The 21,037-nt window shown below is 46.8% G+C and overlaps 1 protein-coding gene across 3 annotated transcripts; it reads left to right on the plus strand.

Annotated features, from left to right (window-relative positions):
* The first annotated feature begins 76 nt into the window (after positions 1–76).
* On the plus strand, positions 77–11,385 carry NACA (nascent polypeptide associated complex subunit alpha). 3 transcript variants are annotated; one of them, XM_065934867.1, is made up of 11 exons: positions 77–172; positions 710–851; positions 1,036–1,107; positions 3,466–4,905; positions 8,107–8,346; positions 9,500–9,585; positions 9,766–9,843; positions 10,078–10,224; positions 10,624–10,752; positions 10,950–11,072; positions 11,261–11,385. In XM_065934867.1, exons 3-11 carry the CDS (start codon positions 1,038–1,040, stop codon positions 11,273–11,275), a joined length of 2,328 nt encoding a protein of 775 aa, XP_065790939.1. In that variant the 5' UTR covers positions 77–172; positions 710–851; positions 1,036–1,037; the 3' UTR covers positions 11,276–11,385. The 3 variants fall into 3 exon arrangements, with proteins under 3 accessions (XP_065790939.1, XP_065790938.1, XP_065790940.1); XM_065934866.1 differs by having other exon boundaries at positions 3,466–8,346; XM_065934868.1 differs by lacking the exons at positions 3,466–4,905; positions 8,107–8,346.
* Positions 11,386–21,037: the final 9,652 nt, after the last annotated feature.

Below are 21,037 nucleotides of genomic sequence, written 5' to 3' on the forward strand. Positions count from 1 at the left end.
AAACAGCCGGATGGCTCACTGGTTAAAGGAAGTGACTGTAAGCAGCTCCTGACCCGGAATTAGATCCTGGCCCCGCCCCCTCCGCCAGGCTTCGTTCTGCAACAGGCGTGGGTCACGCTCTCGCTCGCTCGCTCTCTTTCTGCCGCCATCTTGGTTCCGCGTTTCCCTCACAGTAAGTGCTTGTCTTCGCCGCTACTTTTTTATCCGTAGCCATCCGTCTTTCTTGCGGCCTGAGGCGCCGCGCAGAATAGGAGCTAAGGATAATTAGAGGTTTTATGGGGTCATGGGGCTCCTATTCAACCCTGGGCAGTGTGGCCTTGGAGCCTCCGGACAAAATGGGGTCTGCTCTTGGTGTCCTGGCAAGAGTAGGGCATAAAGGCCAGGGAGTCCAGAGCTGGGGAGCTGGGAGCGGTTGGGGATGGAAGTGGGGTGCGTCTGCTGCTGGGACCGGCTTCGCCGGAACCCAGAGGAGGTTAAGGGGTCACAGCTTTGCAACAACCGCCCCACCCCCGCGCGCGCTCGCGCGTGTATACACACGCACACCCTTATTGTGACAAGCCAGTGTTGGGACTTAAGACACCCTCTGTCCCCCTCTGAGTCCCGGAAGTCAGCAAACGCGGGTCGTGGAGGTCCTCGCCCAGAAAGCGCGCGGGGCAGAGGGGGCGCGGCGTTTCAAGGTAGCGTCTGAAGTCTCCCATCCCGTGCTCAGGAGCCAGACCGGGATCCTCTCCCTCGGGTTGAGAACGCAGTGATAATTGCTTCTGTGTGGGATTTGGAGTGTGGAGTAAAACGAATCCCTGGGCACTGGGAAATCCGCTCTCCGCGGAGTGAAGAGGAGCGACCAAAAAAAGGTGATTCTCTTGATCAAAAATGTGAGGGTTACGTCGTGTTTTTCACCTATTCCAGCTACTTTGGGGAGGGCTGTCCCACACACCTTTACGGTATTTAACAGCCCTCAGCAGGTTTAAGCGTGACTCTGGATTGGACAGCAGAATGGATCCTAGTCAATTCAGGCCTCCTTTTTATTCCCTTCAGAAATGCCCGGTGAAGCCACAGAAACCGTCCCTGCTACAGAGCAGGAGTTGCCACAGCCCCAGGCTGAGACAGGTAGGTTCCCCCTGGACCCCTTGCCCTTAATTAAGATTGTAAGATTGGCCCTAAAAACATTTGTGGGTTAAGTGACAAATAGACTGTACTTAGGATTGGTTCTCATTAAAGAAGATGGGTCTGTAGCTCTACCAGGGAGGAGAGTCCATAATAGTAACTCACCTATGGGAAATAGGTGACGCAGTGGCAGGCCAAGGAGACCTGAGCTTTTGTGAGGTCCCAGCCAGCAAGTTGCATCAAGGTTTTAGATGGCGGTGCTTGGCGTTGTGCCCTCATCACATGCATGGATGAGGTGTGTGCTGGTGGTAAATGTGTTCTGGGCCCTGGGGCCCTCCTAGATTGGTTAACTTATTTTATGGATTGGTGCTGAGCTGTTTCTAGTGTCCTGGAACAATGCCTGCATCAACAGCTTATCTGGAACCCAGGAATGAATTAGAGCCTTCTTTTGACTGCTCTTCGGCTTTGAAATTAATGAATGTAGAAGGTAGTGTAAATGCAAGGTTTGAATTCTGGTTAAAATACATCTCTACAAAACCTGAGAGGGGGTAGTGAAAAAAACTTTTATGGTAGTCTTCTCGCTGTTCAGTTGTGCAGAAGTAAGCGAGGGAATCTTCAGGCTATGACCTCCATTCTTGCCTCTCCCCGCCCCCGTGGTAATTTTTTTTTTTTTTTTAAACGCCACCTGTCACTTAAGGGCAGTTTCTGTCTCCTGGAATTAAAATAGTTGAAAGCATTAAGGTTCTCCCTCCCCACCTGTCTGATTTTAGCAGCTGAAAGGATTAATACAGCTGCTGGAAAAGAAAAAGGAGGGGGCCTCTGAGCTTGGGAATGAGCTATGTGAAATCCTTGAACTACTGGAACTTAAGGAAGGTTAAAAAATAAAGGAGTGGTCTCTGAAGATTTGTAGTTTCAGTGTTGGACAAAACTGTAGAGAATCTCAACTTGATTTTACAAGTATAGTGACTGAAATTCAGATGAATTTTAAATAATCTGAATCAAGCTTCAAAATTAATGCTGTTTGCTTCCAAAGCAGTCCTCAGAACTGTTAAACTTATTCCTGAGTATTTTGAGATTGCATTGTAGGTTAGATTAAGTGCCTGTGATGAATACTCAGGGTTGGGGGTGGGGGGGTTGATACGTAACTATAACTAAATAATTATTAGAGTAAGTGAGGAAACGGACTTAGGAAATTGGTTATGGTGTCTAAAGCAAATCATTTGGGCCTTATCCCGGAGTTTTGAGGTTCAGTGAGAAGAAAACATTCTAAGTTTCAAATTCTGATTCATAAGTTTGAGAGCATTTACACTGTAGTCATAAAGACTTTGAGCTACCAAGTTTCCAGGAAAGACTGGTTTGAGCCTACCTCTATAGTAGGGTACTCTTGGTTGAGTGAACTGTGAATTTGGATGCTCTAGGCTTTTTTAAAAAATAATAATAATACTCCCTTCTAGGTGTTGAGCAATCATTCAGAATCTTTTGCACAGCTTCAGTGTGGTGCCAAGTGATGCCTGTTTGGCACAGTGGCATACTCATCCAGATTAAGGGGTGGGGACCCAGGGTATTCTCTCCACAGTCTAGTTTGACAAGTTGGATTACAGTTTCATAATACAGTTCCTACGCTTGTGACAGCTCTGTTACTCGTGGTCTGATTCATCCAGATTGATGTCTGAAGAGCCAACATTGCTTAGAGACTGGAGTCCGCACTTTTGCGGTTGGTTTTTTGGTTTGTTTGATTTGGGTGAGTAAAATGAGGTATAGGGAAGCTCGGTGACTTAGTATTTAATATTGAGTATTCTGAAGCCTGAGCATTTAGAGACCTGTTTTTTTCATTCAGCTCTGATTCTCCATTATTATTGCCACTCACTACCTTCCTTGTTCTAGTTTTCAGCATTTGTTTCAGTTCATGCTCCTTGACTGGATAGAGTAGAACTTTCTAGTGGTGACTCCGTGGTCTGTGAGAAGGTCTTAGGGTCCCTTTGAGGTGGGAAGAGAAGGGCACATCTCGGAAGGGACGGTAGGAAGCCTGCTGTTGCCAACTTACTCCTGGGCTGGCGCTCCCCAGTTAAAGACCAACAGACAGCTCTTGGACTGTTCTTCCCCTAAAGTGGTTTACTTATTTTAGTAGATTTGGGAAAGGAGAAGAATGAGGTATTCTACTTGACCTCTGAAGTGTGTTTGGGGAGGTCGCTGTTGCTTGTCACCTTTGTCTAATCCTGCGTGGTCACATTCGTTCTCAGATTTAAACTTCCAGTGTTTCTTGTGTGAGGCATGCTGTACCAAGTCGGGCTGTGTAACTCACTTTTGTTTTTTCCTCCCCTCTCCTCCTTCATCCCCCCTTTTCTGGCTTTTCTCCTCTAGCTGTGCCGCCTGTGTCTCCAGCCTCCAGCGTCACTGCTGCTCTAGGGCAGCCCAAGCCTGCCCCCACCCCGCCCTGCTCCCTGGCCTCCCAGCAGTGCCCCCTGGCAACCCCTAGCCAGCCTCCCCCACTCCTTTCTCCCTCGACCAGGACCTCCGCCCCTTTTGAAGCTCCTTTTCTGCACTCATCCCATGGGACGGCCCTGCCTCTGGGAGCTGCCCCTCCCACTGACCCCCCCATTTTCTTACCAAACCTAATAGGGCCTCCTATCTCCCCAGCTGCCTTAGCTCTGGCCTCTCCCATGATAACTCCAACTCTGAAAGGTGCTCATTCCTCCTCCGCTCCCTTGGCTCTGGTGGCCTTGGCTCCCCACTCAGTTCAGAAGAGCCGTGATGACCCCCCTCACCCCCTCAGTGCACCTCCCTCAGTTGCCGTGATTGAGTCGGGGTCAGTGACATCTCTGTCAGCTCCAGTTGCTCGCTCAGAACCAAAGCCCTCTCCTAGTCAGGCTCTCCCTCAACTAACTCCTAATCCAAAGGATACCCCCAACCCTCCAAATATAGTCAGTGCTATCCCTTCCCATCTTGTAACTCCTTTGGCCTCTGTTCAGTCTGAACTAGCCTCATGTTCTCAGATACCACCCGCCATCCCTTCCGCTCAAGTCAAAGGTGTCCCCATCTCCTCAGCTCTGACTACTCCACAACACCCTGTGAGCCTCAGCCTGAAGGGTCCACCTACTGCTCCATCTCTTCCAACTCAGTCCTTTGCTGTGGCTGCTGCGTCCCCCCCGGTTTTCCTCACTTCTCTGGGCTCTCATCTTACACCTTTACATCAGAGTTCTCCTGTCCAAACTTCAAGTTCTAATATTCTGTCAGATCCCATAGAAGGTACTATTTTTGTAGATCATTCTTCTCCGGATCCCTGTTACACTTCTCAGAGATCTGTAATTTCTCCCCTTCCTTCCAGAAATGAGGTGGTTCCTACTGCTGTGGCTGCTTTTCCAGGGGGGGCTCCCACTTCCTCTCTGGCTCTGTCTGCTGACAAAGGCATCTCTGCTGTCCCTGACCTGGTCTCCTCAGATGTCGCTGCCTCTTCTCCATTATCTCCTCCCGCCCCTCTCGTTCTCAAAGATGTTCCTAGTGCAGCAGCCCCGGCAGCGCCTAAGAATCCCCCCTCTCCCCAGACTACATCACCTTCTCCAGAGACGGCTCTTTCTCCTGAAGCCACCCTGGCAGCAAAAAGCTACCCAGGGCCTCTCCCTGTAGTGAAGCCAGCCAGCACTTCTCCCTCTTCTCTGAGTGCTAGCTCCCCAGTCTCTGTGGTCAACACAAACCCAGACCCAACTAATCTGCTTCTCAAAAGTTCTTTCACTACCCCAACTGTAGCTCCATTTCCTTTGGAAAGTGCTGCTGTTGATGGAATGGCTCCTCCAGCTGCCAAAGGTACTTGCACTCCTTCCACTCCAGCCGGTCCCTCCACTCTTCCTAATTCACCACTGATGCCTCCCGCCTCTGAACGTTGCCCTGTGGCTCCAGCAGTGACTTTATCTCCCCAGAGTGCTTCTCCTTCTCTAGCTCCTATGGCACAGGTCCCTGAGGTTCCCAAGTCTGAGTCTTCTACCCTTCTGCCGCCAACTCATACTCCTCAGGGTGCAAAGAAAGTTCATGGCATTTCTCAAACCTCACCATTGGCATCTGTGGCTTCCCCTCCTGAAGGGTGCCCAACTGAGGACTCTGGTGCTTCTATTACTGCATCTTCCAAAGGAAGGTGCCTTGCTGACTCCCCGTCTCCTTTAGAGACTACTGTGTCTCCTCAGCCTAAAAGAATTCCAACCAAGAAGGGTTCAGCTACTGCTCCCTTAAGTCTTGCCCCTTCTGCTTCTAAAAGTGTACCTGCTATCCCTGATACTCCTGCTGGAAATCTCTCATTCACTGTTTCTCCAATTGAAGCTTCCTCTCTTCCAGAGGCCAATCTTCCTTTTCATGTCTCTAAAGAATCACTAGTCGAGAAGCATTCCCCTACTCCCCCATCCCCCAAAGAGACTCCTGTTCCCCCACCTATGGCTCCTTCCCCCAAGGAGGGGCCAGCATCCCCATCCCCTAAAGAAACCCTTACTCCTTTAGCTGTGACACCTTCCACCCCCAAAGGAGCCCCAGCAACTCCTTCCCCCAAAGAGGCTCCCACTCCCCTAGCTATGACTCCTCCTTCCCCCAAAGGGAGCTCAGCAACCACATTACCTAAAGAGACTCCACTTCCTGCTGTGACCCCTTCCTCCCCAAAAGGAGCCCCAACAACTCCTTCCCCAAAACAAACCCTAGCCACTCCACCTCCCAAAGAGGCTCCCACTTCCCCAGCTATGGCTCCTTCCTCTTCCAAAAGAGCACCAGTTAACCCACCTCCAAAGGAGGACTCCATTCCCCTAGCTGTGACTCCTCCCTCCCCCAAAGGGAACCCAGCAACTCCATCTCCCAAGAAAGCCCCAGCTAGCCCACCTCCAAAGGGTGAGTCCATTCACCCACCTGTGACTCCTCCCTCCCCCAAAGGGAGCCCAGCAACTCCATCTCCCAAAAAAGCCCCAGCTAGCCCACCTCCAAAGAAAGAGTCCGCTCCCCCACCTGTGACTCCTCTCTCCCCCAAAGGGAGCCCAGCAACTCCATCTCCCAAAAAAGCCCCAGCTAGCCCACCTCCAAAGGAAGAGTCCACTCCCCCACCTGTGACTCCTCCCTCCCCCAAAGGGAGCCCAGCAACTCCATCTCCCAAAAAAGCCGCAGCTAGCCCACCTCCAAAGGAAGAGTCCGCTCCCCCACCTGTGACTCCTCCCTCCCCCAAAGGGAGCCCAGCAACTCCATCTCCCAAAAAAGCCGCAGCTAGCCCACCTCCAAAGGAAGAGTCCGCTCCCCCACCTGTGACTCCTCCCTCCCCCAAAGGGAGCCCAGCAACTCCATCTCCCAAAAAAGCCGCAGCTAGCCCACCTCCAAAGGAAGAGTCCGCTCCCCCACCTGTGACTCCTCCCTCCCCCAAAGGGAGCCCAGCAACTCCATCTCCCAAAAAAGCCCCAGCTAGCCCACCTCCAAAGAAAGGGTCTGCTCCCCCACCTGTGACTCCTCCCTCCCCCAAAGGGAGCCCAGCAACTCCATCTCCCAAAAAAGCCCCAGCTAGCCCACCTCCAAAGAAAGAGTCCGCTCCCCCACCTGTGACTCCTCTCTCCCCCAAAGGGAGCCCAGCAACTCCATCTCCCAAGAAAGCCCCAGCTAGCCCACCTCCAAAGGGTGAGTCCACTCACCCACCTGTGACTCCTCCCTCCCCCAAAGGGAGCCCAGCAACTCCATCTCCCAAGAAAGCCCCAGCTAGCCCACCTCCAAAGGGTGAGTCCGCTCCCCCACCTGTGACTCCTCCCTCCCCCAAAGGGAGCCCAGCAACTCCATCTCCCAAGAAAGCCCCAGCTAGCCCACCTCCAAAGGGTGAGTCCACTCCCCCACCTGTGACTCCTCCCTCCCCCAAAGGGAGCCCAGCAACTCCATCTCCCAAAAAAGCCCCAGCTAGCCCACCTCCAAAGGGTGAGTCCACTCACCCACCTGTGACTCCTCCATCTCCAAAAAAGGCCCCGGCAACTCCATCACCCAAAGGAACCCTCACTCCCTCTGCTGTGACTTCTCCCCCCAAAAGGGGTCGAGCAACCCCACCTCTCACAGGAGACCCTGCTCCCCCATCTGTGGCTCCTCTCTCCCCCAAAAGAGCCTCACCAATTCTGGCTCCCACAGAGTCTCCAGCAACTCCAGATCCCAAAGAGATCCCCACTTTCGCAGCCATGACTCCTTCCCCCAAAGAGACCTCAGCAACACCATCACTGAAAGGAACCCCTACTCCTTTGGCTGTGGCTCCTCCCTCCTCCAAAGGGACTCCGGCCCCCAAAAGAGCCTCAGTAACTCCAGCCGCCAAAGAGGTCCCTACTTCCCCAGCCGTGACTCCTTCCACCAAAAAAGCAACAGGAACCCCAGTCCCCAAAGGGGTACCCACTCCATCAGCTGTAATTCCTCCCTCCCCAAGAAAGTCTCCAGTCCCCAAAGAGGGCCCAGCAACCTCATCCTCCAAAGGGGCTCCCACTCCCCCAACTGTGATTCCTCTCTCCCCCAAAGAGGCCCCTGCTTCCCCAGTTTCAGTCACATGTCCCTTGGGGTCCACTGCCCCTCAGGCATCTAAAGGGCCCCCAGTAAAGAAAGGCCCCACAGCTGTCAAAGCAGTGCTTGATGGTTCACCTCCAGAAAGTGCACCAGTCATCACAACTCCCACTCAGAAAGGTCCACCAGCCAAGAAGAGTTCTATTTCACCACCTGTCTGCCCAGATCCCTCAGCTCAGAATGGTACTAAAGGACCTCTTCCTGCAGTGGCTCCAGCTCCTCTACTGCCAGTCTCTACTCAGAAAGGTTCTTCTCCAAAGGCTCCAAAAGCCCTCCCTGTCTCCCCCTTAAAGGGCAAGGATTCTCTCCATTCCCCAAAGGGCCCCTTGGCTCCTCCTCCTGAGTCAGAGACATCTACCCCTTCAGCAACAGCTGCCCCAGAGAAGGTCCTTCCTAAAGCTGGATCAGCATCTGTCTCTCCAGCACCTACCCCATCAGTCTCTCTGCCTCTTGCTTCCTCCCCAGTTCCCCCTCTGCTTCCTAAACAGCAATTTCTGCCGTCCTCACCTGGGCTGGTGCTGGAATCACCCTGTAAGCCCTCAGCCCCTGCTGATGAGGATGAGCTGCCGCCTCTGATTCCCCCGGAACCAATCTCGGGGGGAGTGCCTTTCCAGCCGGTCCTCGTCAACATGCCCACCCCCAAACCTGCCGGGATCCCTGCCCCGACCCCCTCTGCCAAGCAGCCTGTTCTGAAGAACAATAAGGGTATTTGCCTTGGTTTGCCGTGTGCATGGTGTGTTGCCCACAACCCTCCCGGGCTACCCACCGATACTAACCATAGGGTGCGCCGCTTTCTCCAGGACATCTGCTTATGTTTGGGCATAGAACAATAGGTGTAAATGCAGAAACTCTAGGAATGTGGGGCCGAGTCTTGGTTTTCGCCTCAGATAGTCCATTGTGTATTATCTTGTGTAACTTGGTCCAGACTAACTCTGGGTCCCTCATCTTCCTTACCTGACTGATCTGACACTGAAAACCGAGACCTCCTAGACCTTTAATCTGCTCTAATCTCTACCACATCACTAACCTTGTCCCTGGGCCTGGGATTTGCTAAAATATTGGGAAATGTAGAACTGCTTGAATTTCTTCACATCTTAAACTTAGTAATAACAGTGCCCAGGGACTCTTTTCCTGCAAGCCCTATTTTTCCTAGCCTGAGAATGGTGGAGGTGTATGCTTTTTCCCTCAGTAGTCTGTTGATGCTTGGCCTTTGACTTGAGGGAGACTTAAATATGTGAGTTACATTTGGAAGAAATGGATGAGGTCATAGGACAATTATCTAGAAGTGACTATAGATGCTGAACTATAGATCAGCATTTTGAGAATCTTCGAGTCGTGTTAGCAGTTTCAAAATAAAACTAAATGTGTACACAACTGCTTCTGGCCTCCCCCAAACCAGTTTAAAGGATGAGGGGAAAGCGTCCTCTCCCCACAACGCCCTCAAGACTGCCTCCACGATGTCATCGTAACTGTTTTCACTGAAGTATTCCTGGAGGCACCTTGCCCACCAGAACCTTCCTGAGACGGATGGGCTGTTGGGTGGAATCTGGCGTTGCATAAATCATTGGTATTTGCCTGTGCAGAGAAGGGAAGAACTTGAAGGAGAAGTCACAGTTAACAAACTGCTCGGCTATGCCGAGTGTCTCTGGGGCGGAGTCTTTAATGGATGTGTGCACACTGGTTTGTGACTAACTTAGAGGCTGTCATACTGCATGAGCCGACTTCACATAAGTCCACTGGTTTGCACTAAATTTTCTGAGGTCTGGCGTAAACCAGTGACTTTTGGTGTGGGCAGGCCATGGTGACGTGCCTCTTGTAATCTTTACTATAAAATAGTAAAAGTTATCTGTCATTCTAGGGTCTGGAACAGAATCTGATAGTGATGAATCAGTCCCAGAGCTTGAGGAGCAGGATTCTACACAGGCAACCACACAGCAAGCTCAGGTGGGTATTACTTACTAGTGTAAGTACTGGGGTCAGAGAAACATTGGTGAACCAGTGTTGATCAGAGAAAGCTGGCTTATGCATTTGGAACTGTGAACTTTCATAAAGGGAAAACCACGTGGGGATTTTGGTATCCAGGTCTTCCATTCCAGTTTACTCACAGCTATTTGATTTTCTTAGCTGGCAGCAGCAGCTGAAATCGATGAAGAACCAGTCAGTAAAGCAAAACAGAGCCGGAGTGAAAAGAAGGCACGGAAGGTAAGAATTGAAGTTATAAAGTTAGAGGTTCTGATGGAGCAGCTTTCGAAAGGAGGATCTGTGGTAGAACTGAAGGCAGTGGCAGGAAGCCTGAGAATCAGTGATGTATTCCTGTATAAACTTTTCTTTCTTCATCCACAAAAAGTCTTTGCTTAGAATGTAGTTTTGTTGAGTGTATTTCCTGAAGCTGGTTCTAAAAAAGTTGACAGCCTATTATTCTTTTTCATTCTTTAGGCTATGTCCAAACTGGGCCTTCGACAAGTTACAGGGGTTACTAGAGTCACTATCCGGAAATCTAAGAATATCCTTTTTGTCATCACAAAACCAGATGTGTACAAGAGCCCAGCTTCAGATACCTACATTGTTTTTGGGGAAGCCAAGGTAAGGAAAGTTTTCTTAAGAATTGCTGTAGACCAGGATTTCTCAATCTCAGTGCTGTTGACATTTTGGGTCAAATAATTCTTTGTTGTAGAAGGGCTCTCCATTAAGCAGTATCACTTGCAGTTGTGATAACCAACAAACTTTCCAGGCTTTTGACAGATATCCCCTGGGGAACAGAATCACCCTCCAATGGAGGGCCACTGCTTTAGACATAAGCTATTTCTTTGTCTACAGGGATATATCAGTATAATCTGAATTAAATCAACTGATTTAAAGCTAGGTAGTAAGTTAATGTTATTTAAATTTAAGTTAGATTGAGTGAGAGTTTGGGAAAGGTACCATTTTGTTGATTAACTGCGATTGATCTACTCATTTGAATCTGTACTTTCTGTCCTATAGATTGAGGATTTATCTCAGCAAGCACAGTTAGCAGCTGCTGAGAAATTCAAAGTTCAAGGTGAAGCTGTCTCAAACATCCAAGAAAACACACAGACTCCAACTGTACAAGAGGAGAGTGAAGAGGAAGAGGTATATAAGGAAATCTTTTGTACCTTAAATCCTCTCAAGATAATAGCATGTTTGTATTGATGGGTGTGTTCTATATGGTTTTAGGCTCTCCATGAGTTAAGTAGCTTTTGACTTAAGTACTGTCTGTTGATTCGGGAGATGCCTGGCAACTATTGAAGTTGTTCTTGTCTTTAGTTTATTAAGTATTTTTTCCTTAGGTTGATGAAACAGGTGTGGAAGTTAAGGACATAGAGTTGGTCATGTCACAAGCAAATGTGTCGAGAGCAAAGGCAGTCCGAGCCCTGAAGAACAACAGTAATGATATTGTAAATGCTATTATGGTAAGTATCCAAGCTTATTCCTTGACTCCCTCTGCCCTGACCAGTTGTGGGTGACTATTTTTTGTGCTTAATATCAGCCAATTAAGAAGCCTCTTTCCAGAGCCTGTTCTGAGTTTTCTTGGATTTTAGTGACCTGTATTCTCTGAATTTGCCTGTAACCACTTCTGATGATCTCTTTTCTCTTACAGGAATTAACAATGTAACCATCTGAAAAGAGGACCTATTTTTGGTGTTTCAAAAGAGTAACTGCAGCTGGGTTTGAAATTTGTACTGTTTCTATCATTAATAAAGTTATGGCTTCTTGTTGGATGAACTCAGTGGGTGCTTGATCTCTTCAGGGAGGTGGGGGGACAAAAGCTCTAGAAATGAAAACACATTTATTTGTAACTCTTAAGACCTCAGCTTCAGTTAAAGAGATTTAATGCCACAGGTTTCCCTCTTAACATCTCAGCCTTTTCACCTCTTGCAAGAAGATACTGTTCATGTTATTAGAAACTTGTTTTCAGAGCCTGCAGCTTAACTATAAGTTTCTCATTTCTTTCCTAGATGTTAACTCTTAGCAAATCCTGATTTTTCTTAATTATTAATAATTATCCCCTCCTCTGACCTATGATCTTTCTGAAAACATTGGGACTCATCTGGCCTCTTGTCAGGTAATAGCTTGGTACAGGGTTGGAAGTAACAGATGTGAAATGCTTGCCACAGAGGCAAGATGAGGCCCAATATGTATTCAGATATGTATTCGATATGTATTCAATGTACTTTGTAAAAAAGTGAAGGTACTAGGACTTTCCTAGTAGTCCAGTGGCTAAGACTCCTCACTCCCAATGCAGGGAGCCCAGGTTAAATATTTTTTTAAAGGAAGGTACCTCATGAAGGAGATATTTTTGACTATAGACAGTGCGCATGCTGTGTGCTCTTAGACATACAGACATATTAATCTATAAATTATGATTAGGGTAGCCATAATTGTGCTATGATAATAAATGAAATCAAAACTGCTCCAGGCAAACTGGCACATACAGTTTAGCCAGTCGTGATAAATACACAATACAGATAACTCTAGAAGTCATAAGAACAGTGAAGTTTGTGAGTTTAGGTTATTCAGTTCAATTGCTCAGTCGTGTCCAACTTTGCAACCCCATGGACTACAACATGCCAAGCTTCCCTGTCCATCACCAACTCCCAGAGCTTGCTCAGACTCGTCCGTTGAGTTGATGCCATTCAGCCATCACGTCCTCTGTCATCCCCTTTTCCTGCCTTCAGTCTTTGTAAGCATCAGGGTCTTTTCTAATGAGTCAGTTCTTCCTATCAGGTGGCCAAAGTGTTGAAGCTTCAGCCTCAGTCTTTCCAATGAATATTCAGGACTGATTTCCTTTAGGATTGACTGGTTTGATCTTGCAGTCCAAGGGACTCAAGAGCCTTTTCCAACACAACAGTTCAAAAGCGTTGATTCTTCAGCACTCAGCTTTCCTTATGGTCCAACTCTCAACACCCATACATGACTGACTACTAGGAAAGCCATAGCTTTGACTAGATATACCTTTGTGGGCAAAGTAATGTCTCTGGTTTTTAATATGCTGTCTAGGTTTGTCATAGCTTTTCTTCCAAAGAGCAAGCATCTTTTCATTTCCTGGCTGTAGTCACCATCTGCAATGATTTTGGAGCCCAAGAAAAAGTATTTCCAGTGTTTCCCCATCTTTTTGCCATGAAGTAATGGGACCGGATGCCATGATCTTAGTTTTTTGAATGTTGAGTTTAAGCCAACTTTTCCACTCTGCTCTCTCACTTTCTTTTTTTTTTTTTTTTTTTTTTAATTTTATTTTATTAGTTGGAGGCCAATTATTTCACAACATTTCAGTGGGTTTTGTCATACATTGACATGCTCTCTCACTTTCATCTAGAAGTTCTTTAGTTATTAGGAAGTGGTTTGGCGGAGAGCAGAGGGCTAAAATTTGAAAATAGGCTACATTTATAAAAAATTAGATGCTGTGGTACATTTTGGGAACTAAAGTTTAAATCTTTTTACTATTCTCAGTCCCTTTGAGAAAGTAGGCATTATTTTAGGAGTTGGGATTAAGACATGAGGACCAAAAGGTTAAATGACTTCCCCAAAGACCAAAGCCTTTTCACTGGTAGGCTATCCTAGAGAAGCACAGATTGACGTCTGGCTGAAAATAATAATCTGCTTCTATTTCTCTGGAGTAAAACAATCATTAAATGAACAGAAGTCTCAAGAGGCTGAAGTCTGCCAAGTCTGAGTAATTATTTCAGGAGAAATTAGGGATATTAACTCCCATTTCCTCACCCTTCCCTCTACAGAGAGAACAAACTGCCAGTTCTTGGTTACATTTTTAGAGCAGTATCTTGTTCAAGGCTATTACTGCCACTGATAACTGTAGTGTATTCCCGTTTCAAACTATTGGCTGCCCTTTATATCATGTATTACAGGCATTTGTTGTTTAGTTGCTAGGTCGTGTCTGACTTTTGTGACCCTGTAGACTATCACTCACCAGATCCCTCTGTTCATAGGATTTCCCAGGCAAGAATACCAGAGTGGGTTGCCATTTCCTTCTCAAGGGAGTCTTGCCAACCCAGGGATCAAACCTGTGTCTGTTGCTTGGCAGGTGGATTTTTGTTACCACTGAGTTACCAGGGAAACCCAGAAAGGAAGAAGGGGTAGTAAGGCAAAAAGGCTGATCTCTGGCATACCTCAAAGATACTGTGGGTTCAGTTCCATACCACCACACAATACAGTGAGTCATGATTGTTGTTGTTGTTGTTGTTTTCTAGTACATATAAAAGTTACGTAGGACTTACCAGATTTTTTTTTTTTTTTAACTGGTGGAAGTCTTGATGGCTACCAACTGATCAGGTGGGGGTTTCTGAAGATTGAAGAGTAACTTTTTTTTTTTTTTTGCCATGCCATTTGGTTCGAAGTCGGTGTGTAGGATCTTAATTCTGGACCAGGGTAGAACCCTGGGCCTAAGCAGTGAAAGCTTGGGGTCCCAACCACTAGACCACCAAGGAATTTAAGACAACAGTGAAGTTTGCCATATCAATTGACTTTTCCTTTCAAGAACAATTTCTGCAATGCTGGGTTTTTTTTTTTTAATTTCTTTTTTAACATTTATTTTACTATTTATTTGATTGCACCAGCAACTTGGGATCTTCAGTCTTCATTGCTTCATGCAAACTCGGTTTTGGCATATAGGCTCTACTTCCCCAGCCAGGGATCAAACCCTGGCCCCCTGCATTGGGAGCGTGGAGTCCCAGCCACTGAACCACCAGGGAAGTCCCTGCAGTGCTTGCCTGATAGTGTTCTTACCCACAGAAGAACTTCTGTCAAAACTGAAGTCAATCTTAACAAACCCTGCTACAGCCATATCAGCTAAGTTTATGTAATGTTCTAAATTTTTTGTCATCATAACAATAATCTTCACAGCATCTTCACCAAGAGTAGATTCCATCTCAAGAAACTACTTTGTTCATCCTTAAACAGCAACTCATCCATTCAAGTTTTATCATGAGATTGCAGCAATTCAGTTATATCTTAAGGTTCCACTTCTAATTTCTAGTTCTCTTCCTATTTCCACATCAGCAGTTACTTCCTCCACTGAAATCTTGAACCCCTCAAAGTCACTCATGAGTGCTAGAATGAACTTCTTCCAAACTCAACACTGATGTTTTGACCTCTTGAATCACTAATGTTCATGGCTTCTAGAATGGTGAATCTTGTCCAGAAGGTTTTCAATTTACTTTGCCTAGATTTATCAGAGAAATCATCATGGCAGCCTTACGAAATGTATTTCTTTCTTAAGTCATAAGACTTGAAATTACTCCTTGATTCCTGAAGTGCATCATGGATATGTTCAGAAACAATGTTAATTTCACTATACATCTTCCAGGGCTCTTGGATGACCAGGTGCATTGTTGATGAGCAGTAATATTTTGAAAGGAATCCTTATTTCTGGCAGTTAAGTCTTAACAGTGGGCTTACAGTATTCAGTAAGTCCTGTTGTAAGCAGATGTGCTATTATTATCCAGACTGTGTTGTCCCAATTACAGAGGAAAGGCAGCATAGACTTAGCATTTTTAAGAGCCCTACGATTTCCAGAATGGTTGATAAATGAGAGCTGGCTTCAATTTAGAGTCACCAGCTGCACTATCCCCTAATGAGAAAGTCAGCTTGCCCATTGAAGCTTTTCAGCCAGGCATTGACCTTTCTACCTATGAAAGTCCTGAATAGTATCTTTACTGAAATCTGTTATGTAGTGTAGCCATTTTTATTAATTATATAAGCTAGATTTTCTGGATAACTTGCTGCAGCTTCTGCATCAACACTTGTTTCATCTTGCACTTTTATGTCATGGCTTACTTCCTTATACCTCATGAACCAACTTTACCAGCTTCAGATTTTCCTTCTGCATCTTCCTCACCTTTCTACTGTCATCAAATCTAAGAGGTGGGGCCTTGTTCCAGATTAGGCTCTGGTTTAAGGGAATGTTGTGACTGGCTTGATCTTCTATACAAACCACTAGAAATTCTCTGTATCAGCAATAAGACTTTTGCTTTCCCTTGTGTGTTGCTGAAGTAGCACTTTTAATTTACCTCAAGAAATTTTTTGTTGCATTCACAACTTGGCCAATTGTTTGGGTAATTTAGGCCTAGTTTCAGCCTCTCTCTGCTTTTGACATCGCTTCCTCATTAAGTTTAATCATTTCTAGCTCTTGCTTTCAAATGAGAGATGTGAGTCCTTCCTTTCACTTGAACACTTAGAGGCCATTGTTTGGTTATTAATTAGCCCTAATTTCAGTATCCTTGTGTCTCAGGAAATAGGGAAGCTTGAGGGGAGAGAGAAAGAGATGGCTGGTCAGTAAAGCAGGCAAAACACATTTATCAAGTTCACCATCTTATATGGGCATGGTTCATGATGTCCTAAAACAATTACAGTGGTAACATCAAAGATCACAGATCACCATAACAAATACAGTAATTGAAAAGTTTGAAATATTGTGAGAGTTACCAAAATGAGAGAGACGTGAAGGGAGCAAGTACTGTTGGCAAAATGGCGCCAACAGACAGTTGACGCAGGGTTGCCACAAGCCTTCAACTTGGAAAAAAAAACACGGTGTCTACAAAGCAAAATAAAACTAAGAATGCCTGTAACTCCTTCAACCATTTTTTATCTACTACCCTTAAAATGGACAACTAACCTCCTCTGCTACAGAATGATTAAATATTTAGTTCTCAAATCAGGGGATGTATAGTTTGGATAAACCTGTTAAAGAGGAATTGTTCCTTCTTAGTTCTCAAACGGATTAAATACCAATGTTCAAATACTCAATAGGCCACTTATCAGTGAAATCTCAATCTCTGCCTCCATCTGTAACAGTAGACCTAATACTCCCCAAACATATATAGGATGGTTAGAAGCATTTGATAAGAATTTGAAAGTGACACAGGTTATTTACTAAACCACCCTTCTGATTTAAAATAAAAATGAAAAGGATTTCCCTGGTGTTACGTGGATAAGAACCTGCCTGCCAGTGCAGGGGGCAGGGGTTTGGTCCCCGGTCCAGGAAGGTTCCACAAGCCACGGGGCAGCTAAGTCCGCGTGGGGCAGCTACTGAGCCCGCACACCAATAAGAGAAGCCACCGCAATGAGAAGCCCGCAAGTTCCAAAAAAGAGTAGCCCCTACTTGCTGAAGCTAGGGAAATTCTGTGCTCAGCGACAAAGACCCAGCGCAACCAAAAATACATACAATAAAAATAAGAGGAGGAGGGCGTTGGGGAGGCAGAGTGGATAAGAGTCCTCCTGCCAATGCAGGGGACACAGGTTCGATTCCTGGCCCTGGAGGGCTCCACGCGCCCCAGAGCGGCTATGCCCATGTGCAACAACTGCTGAACCCACATGCTGCAGCCACAGAAGACCGCGACGCCCAGCGGAGGAGCGCGACGCCTAACAGAAGGCCACGACGCCCAACAGGGGAGCGCGACGCCTAACAGAGGAGCGCGACGCCCAGCGGAGGAGCGCGACGCCCAACGGAGGAGCGCGACGCCCAACAGAAGACCGCGACGCCCAGCAGAGGAGCGCGACGCCCAGCGGAGGACCGCGACGCCCAGCGGAGGACCGCGACGCCCAGTGGAGGACCGCGACGCCCAACGGAGGACCGCGACGCCCAGCGCGACGCCCAACAGAAGGCCGCGACGCCCAACAGGGGAGCGCGACGCCTAACAGAAGGCCGCGACGCCCAACAGGGGAGCGCGACGCCCAACAGAAGGCCGCGACGCCCAACAGGGGAGCGCGACGCCCAGCTGAGGACCGCGACGCCCAGCAGAGGAGCGCGACGCCCAGCTGAGGACCGCGACGCCCAGCAGAGGAGCGCGACGCCCAACAGAAGGCCGCGACGCCCAACAGAAGGCCGCGACGCCCAACAGGGGAGCGCGACGCCCAGCAGAGGAGCGCGACGCCCAACAGAAGGCCACGACGCCCAACAGGGGAGCGCAACGCCCAGCAGAGGACCGCGACGCCCAGCAGAGGACCGCGATGCCCAACAGAAGGCCGCAATGCCTAACAAAAGAGACCGCAATGCGTACCAGAGGACCGCAGTGCCTAACAGAAGACCGCAATGCCTAGACAGAGGCTGTGCCCACAGCAAGAGGTCACTGCGATGAGAAGCCCATGCTCTACAACTGGAGAAAGCCCGGACGCAGCAACGAAGACCCAGTGCAATCAAAGGTAGAGATAAACATGTGTTTTTAAATGAAAAATGAAAAGCTCCCTAATGGGCCAGTTTATTTACTTAGCGAGAGTTCACGTTTCAACCATTCACTTAAATTTTCTTTCTTTATTTTTGACTGCGCTGCACCCTTCACTGCGGCACGGGCTTTTCTCTAGTTGCAGCGAGCCGGGCTGCTCGCTGGCTGAGTGTCGCGGGCCTCTCATTGCAGCGGCGTCTCATGATGCAGTGCATTGGCTGTAGGGTGTGTGGGCTCAGTAGCTGTGGCTCGGGGGCTCAGCGGGGTCTTCCCTGACCAGGGATTGAACCTGTGCCTCCTGCCTTGGCGGGCCGATTCTTCACCACTGGGCCACAAGGGAAGCCCCATTCACTTAAAAATGGATTCTTGTTTCATTTTGCTTTTTTAGGCCCTGCCGTGCAGCGTTTGGGCCCTTCCTTCCCCAGCCAGGGGTCAAGGCCATGCCCCCCTGCACTGGGAGACAGACAACCACTGTGCCAACAGGGAAATCCCCAAAATTGACTTTTTAAACTCCTATACATGGGTTCCTACTCCTAACATACATTTATAATATACCAAAAAGTTAGTGTTCTGCAATTTTAAAACTTTAAATAAAATTGTATATTACATATCTTCATGCAAATTGCTTTTCATTTCAACTTACTTTCCAAGATTTATCTATGATGATAGATGTATTCATTCCCTTCCCAGTCCACTGTTGTCTTCCTTTTATCTCTGCTTCTCCAGGAACTGCTTCTCATCCAGGGCACCGAGTTGCTAAGTCCAGTGGACGGACACTTCATGCATGACTGCATTTGTCTTTCTTCAAATTAACTTTCTTAACATTATCTAGCCTGTCTAAATTTTCCCTTATGTATTTCCTGCTAATACAGTTAATGAATGACACAGCTATTCATTCAGTCACGTTAAAAAAAAAAGGAATTCCCAGGTGGTCCAGTGGTTAGGACTACACCCTCACTGCCACTGCCGGGGGCATGGGCTTGGTTGCTGGTCGGGGAACTGACATCCTGCAAGCCGTACAGTGCAGCCAAAAATTAATTAAAAAAAAAAGTAACTTGGTCTTTGCAACAAATTGTGTCAGGAAAACTAGATATCCACATGCAAAAGAATGAAGCTGGACCCTTATTTTACCCCATATACAAAAATTAACTGCAAGGAATTCCCTGGTGGTCTAGTGGTTAAGAGTCAGCACTTTCACTGCTGTGAACCTAAGTTCAGTCCCCTGGTCAGGGAACTAAAATCCCATAAGCCTCATGGTGTGGCCAAAAATATTTATAAAAAATAAACAATAACTACAATTGGATCAAAGACCTAAATGTAAGACCTAAAATGATAGAACTCTCAGAAGAAAACGGGGAAATCTTCATGGTCTTGAATTTGGCAACGATTTATAAAACAACAAAAGCACAAGCAACAAAAGAAGGAATTAGATAAATTAGATTTCACCAAAATTTAAAATTTCTTTGTATCAAAGGACACAAATCAAGAAAGTAAAAAGACAACTCAGAAGTTGGGGAAAAGCACCTGCAAATGACAATTGGGGGCTATAATAGGTTAATATCTACAGTGTACAAATAACTGCCACTTACTGGGCAAAGGACTTGAACAGACATTTCTCCAGAGGTTATTCAAATAGCCAGTAAGCACATAGAAAGATGCTCGACATCACAAATCATTAGGGAAATGCAAATCAAAACTACAGTGAGATACCGCCTCACAAGCATTAGAATGACTGCTATCAAAAAATAAAATAGATGACAAGCGAGGATGTGAAGGATGGGAACACCTGTGCTCTGTTGATGGGACTATATAGTGCTTCAGCTGCTACAGAAAATGGTATGGCAATTCTTTAAAAATAAAAAATAGAATTACTATGTGATCTAGCAGTTCCACTCTGGGTATAAATATACTCCAGTCAAAATCAGGACCTTGCAGACTGCTATACACCCATGCATTATTCACATTAGTCATTATATATAGTCATAAATATTGTGAATAATCAGCATTATTCACAATAGTCAAAACAAACAAACAACCTAAGTGTCCCTTGGAGATGAAGGAAAAGGCAAAATGCAGTATATACGTATAATGGAATATTATTCTGCTTTAAAAGGAAGAAAGTCTGGCACATGCTATAAGAGTAAACCTTGATATTAAGCTAAGTGAAATAAGCCAGTCAAAAGAGACAAATATTAATGCTTATGATTTCACGTACATGAAGTACCTAGATTAGTCAAATTCACAAAAACAGAAAACAGAACGGTGGTTGCCAGAGGTTGGGGGAGAAAGGAAGGGAGAATGTGTTTAATGGGTACAGAAGTTTAGCTGGGGAATATGAAAAATTTCTGGAGATGGATGGTGGTGATGTTGCACAATGACAAGAGCATAATCCCACTGAACTGTACACTTAAAAAATGATTAAAAAGGTAAATTTTATCTTGTGTTTTTTTTTAAAGAAAAGTCTTGTCATCCTGACCCCGTCACAGCTTCCTGTTGATATAGGTTGCTTCCATGCTTGGCTATTGGAAACAGTGCTGCTATGAACACTAGGGTGCGTGTATTTTTAAACAATCATTCTTCTAAAAATCTTATTATTTTTGGCTGTGCTGATCTTCGTTGCTACACGTGGGCTTTCTCTAGTTGCAGCATGAGGGAGCTACTCTTTGCTGCGGTGCATGAGCGTCTCGCGGCCAAGCACAGGCTCTAGGGTGCGTGGGCTCGGTAGCTATAGCACACGGGCTTAGCACACATGGCATGTGGGATATTCCCAGGCAAGGGATGTGAGCCCATGTCCCCTACATGGGCAGTCCTTTTTTTAAAATAACACTTTTGTTCTTATTTATGGCTGTGCTGGGTCTTCATTACTGCCCGTGGGCTTCCTCTAGCGTGAGGTGACAATTAGCAATACTGAGCATCTTTCTATGTGCCTGTGGACCATCTGTGTGTCTTCTTTGGGGAATGCCTATTTAGGTTTTCTGCCCATTGGTTTGACTGGGTTTTTTTTGATACTGAGTTGTATGAGCTGTTTGTATACTTTGGAGTTTAACCCCTTGTGGCAGCATCATTTGCAATATTACAGCTGCGGTGAGTGGAACTCTTCATTATGTATGAGCTTCTCATTGCAGTGGCTTCTCTTTTGAGGAGCACAGGCTCTAGGCAGAAAGGTTTCAATAGTGGCCACACACAGGCTCAAAGGCTGCAGC

This window comes from Muntiacus reevesi, chromosome 4 (genome assembly GCF_963930625.1).
Source record: "Muntiacus reevesi chromosome 4, mMunRee1.1, whole genome shotgun sequence".
Classification (NCBI taxonomy): Eukaryota; Metazoa; Chordata; class Mammalia; order Artiodactyla; family Cervidae; genus Muntiacus; species Muntiacus reevesi.

What these genes read in the sequence shown, in the direction of transcription:
- NACA (XM_065934866.1), top strand. Translation starts at nt 1,038, where the DNA reads ATGCCCGGTGAAGCCACAGAAACCGTCCCTGCTACAGAGCAGGAGTTG. An exon ending in TGTTCTGAAGAACAATAAGG is followed by an intron (nt 8,347 to 9,499) that starts GTATTTGCCTTG and finishes CTGTCATTCTAG; the next exon opens with GGTCTGGAACAGAATCTGAT. An exon ending in GTGAAAAGAAGGCACGGAAG is followed by an intron (nt 9,844 to 10,077) that starts GTAAGAATTGAA and finishes TTCATTCTTTAG; the next exon opens with GCTATGTCCAAACTGGGCCT.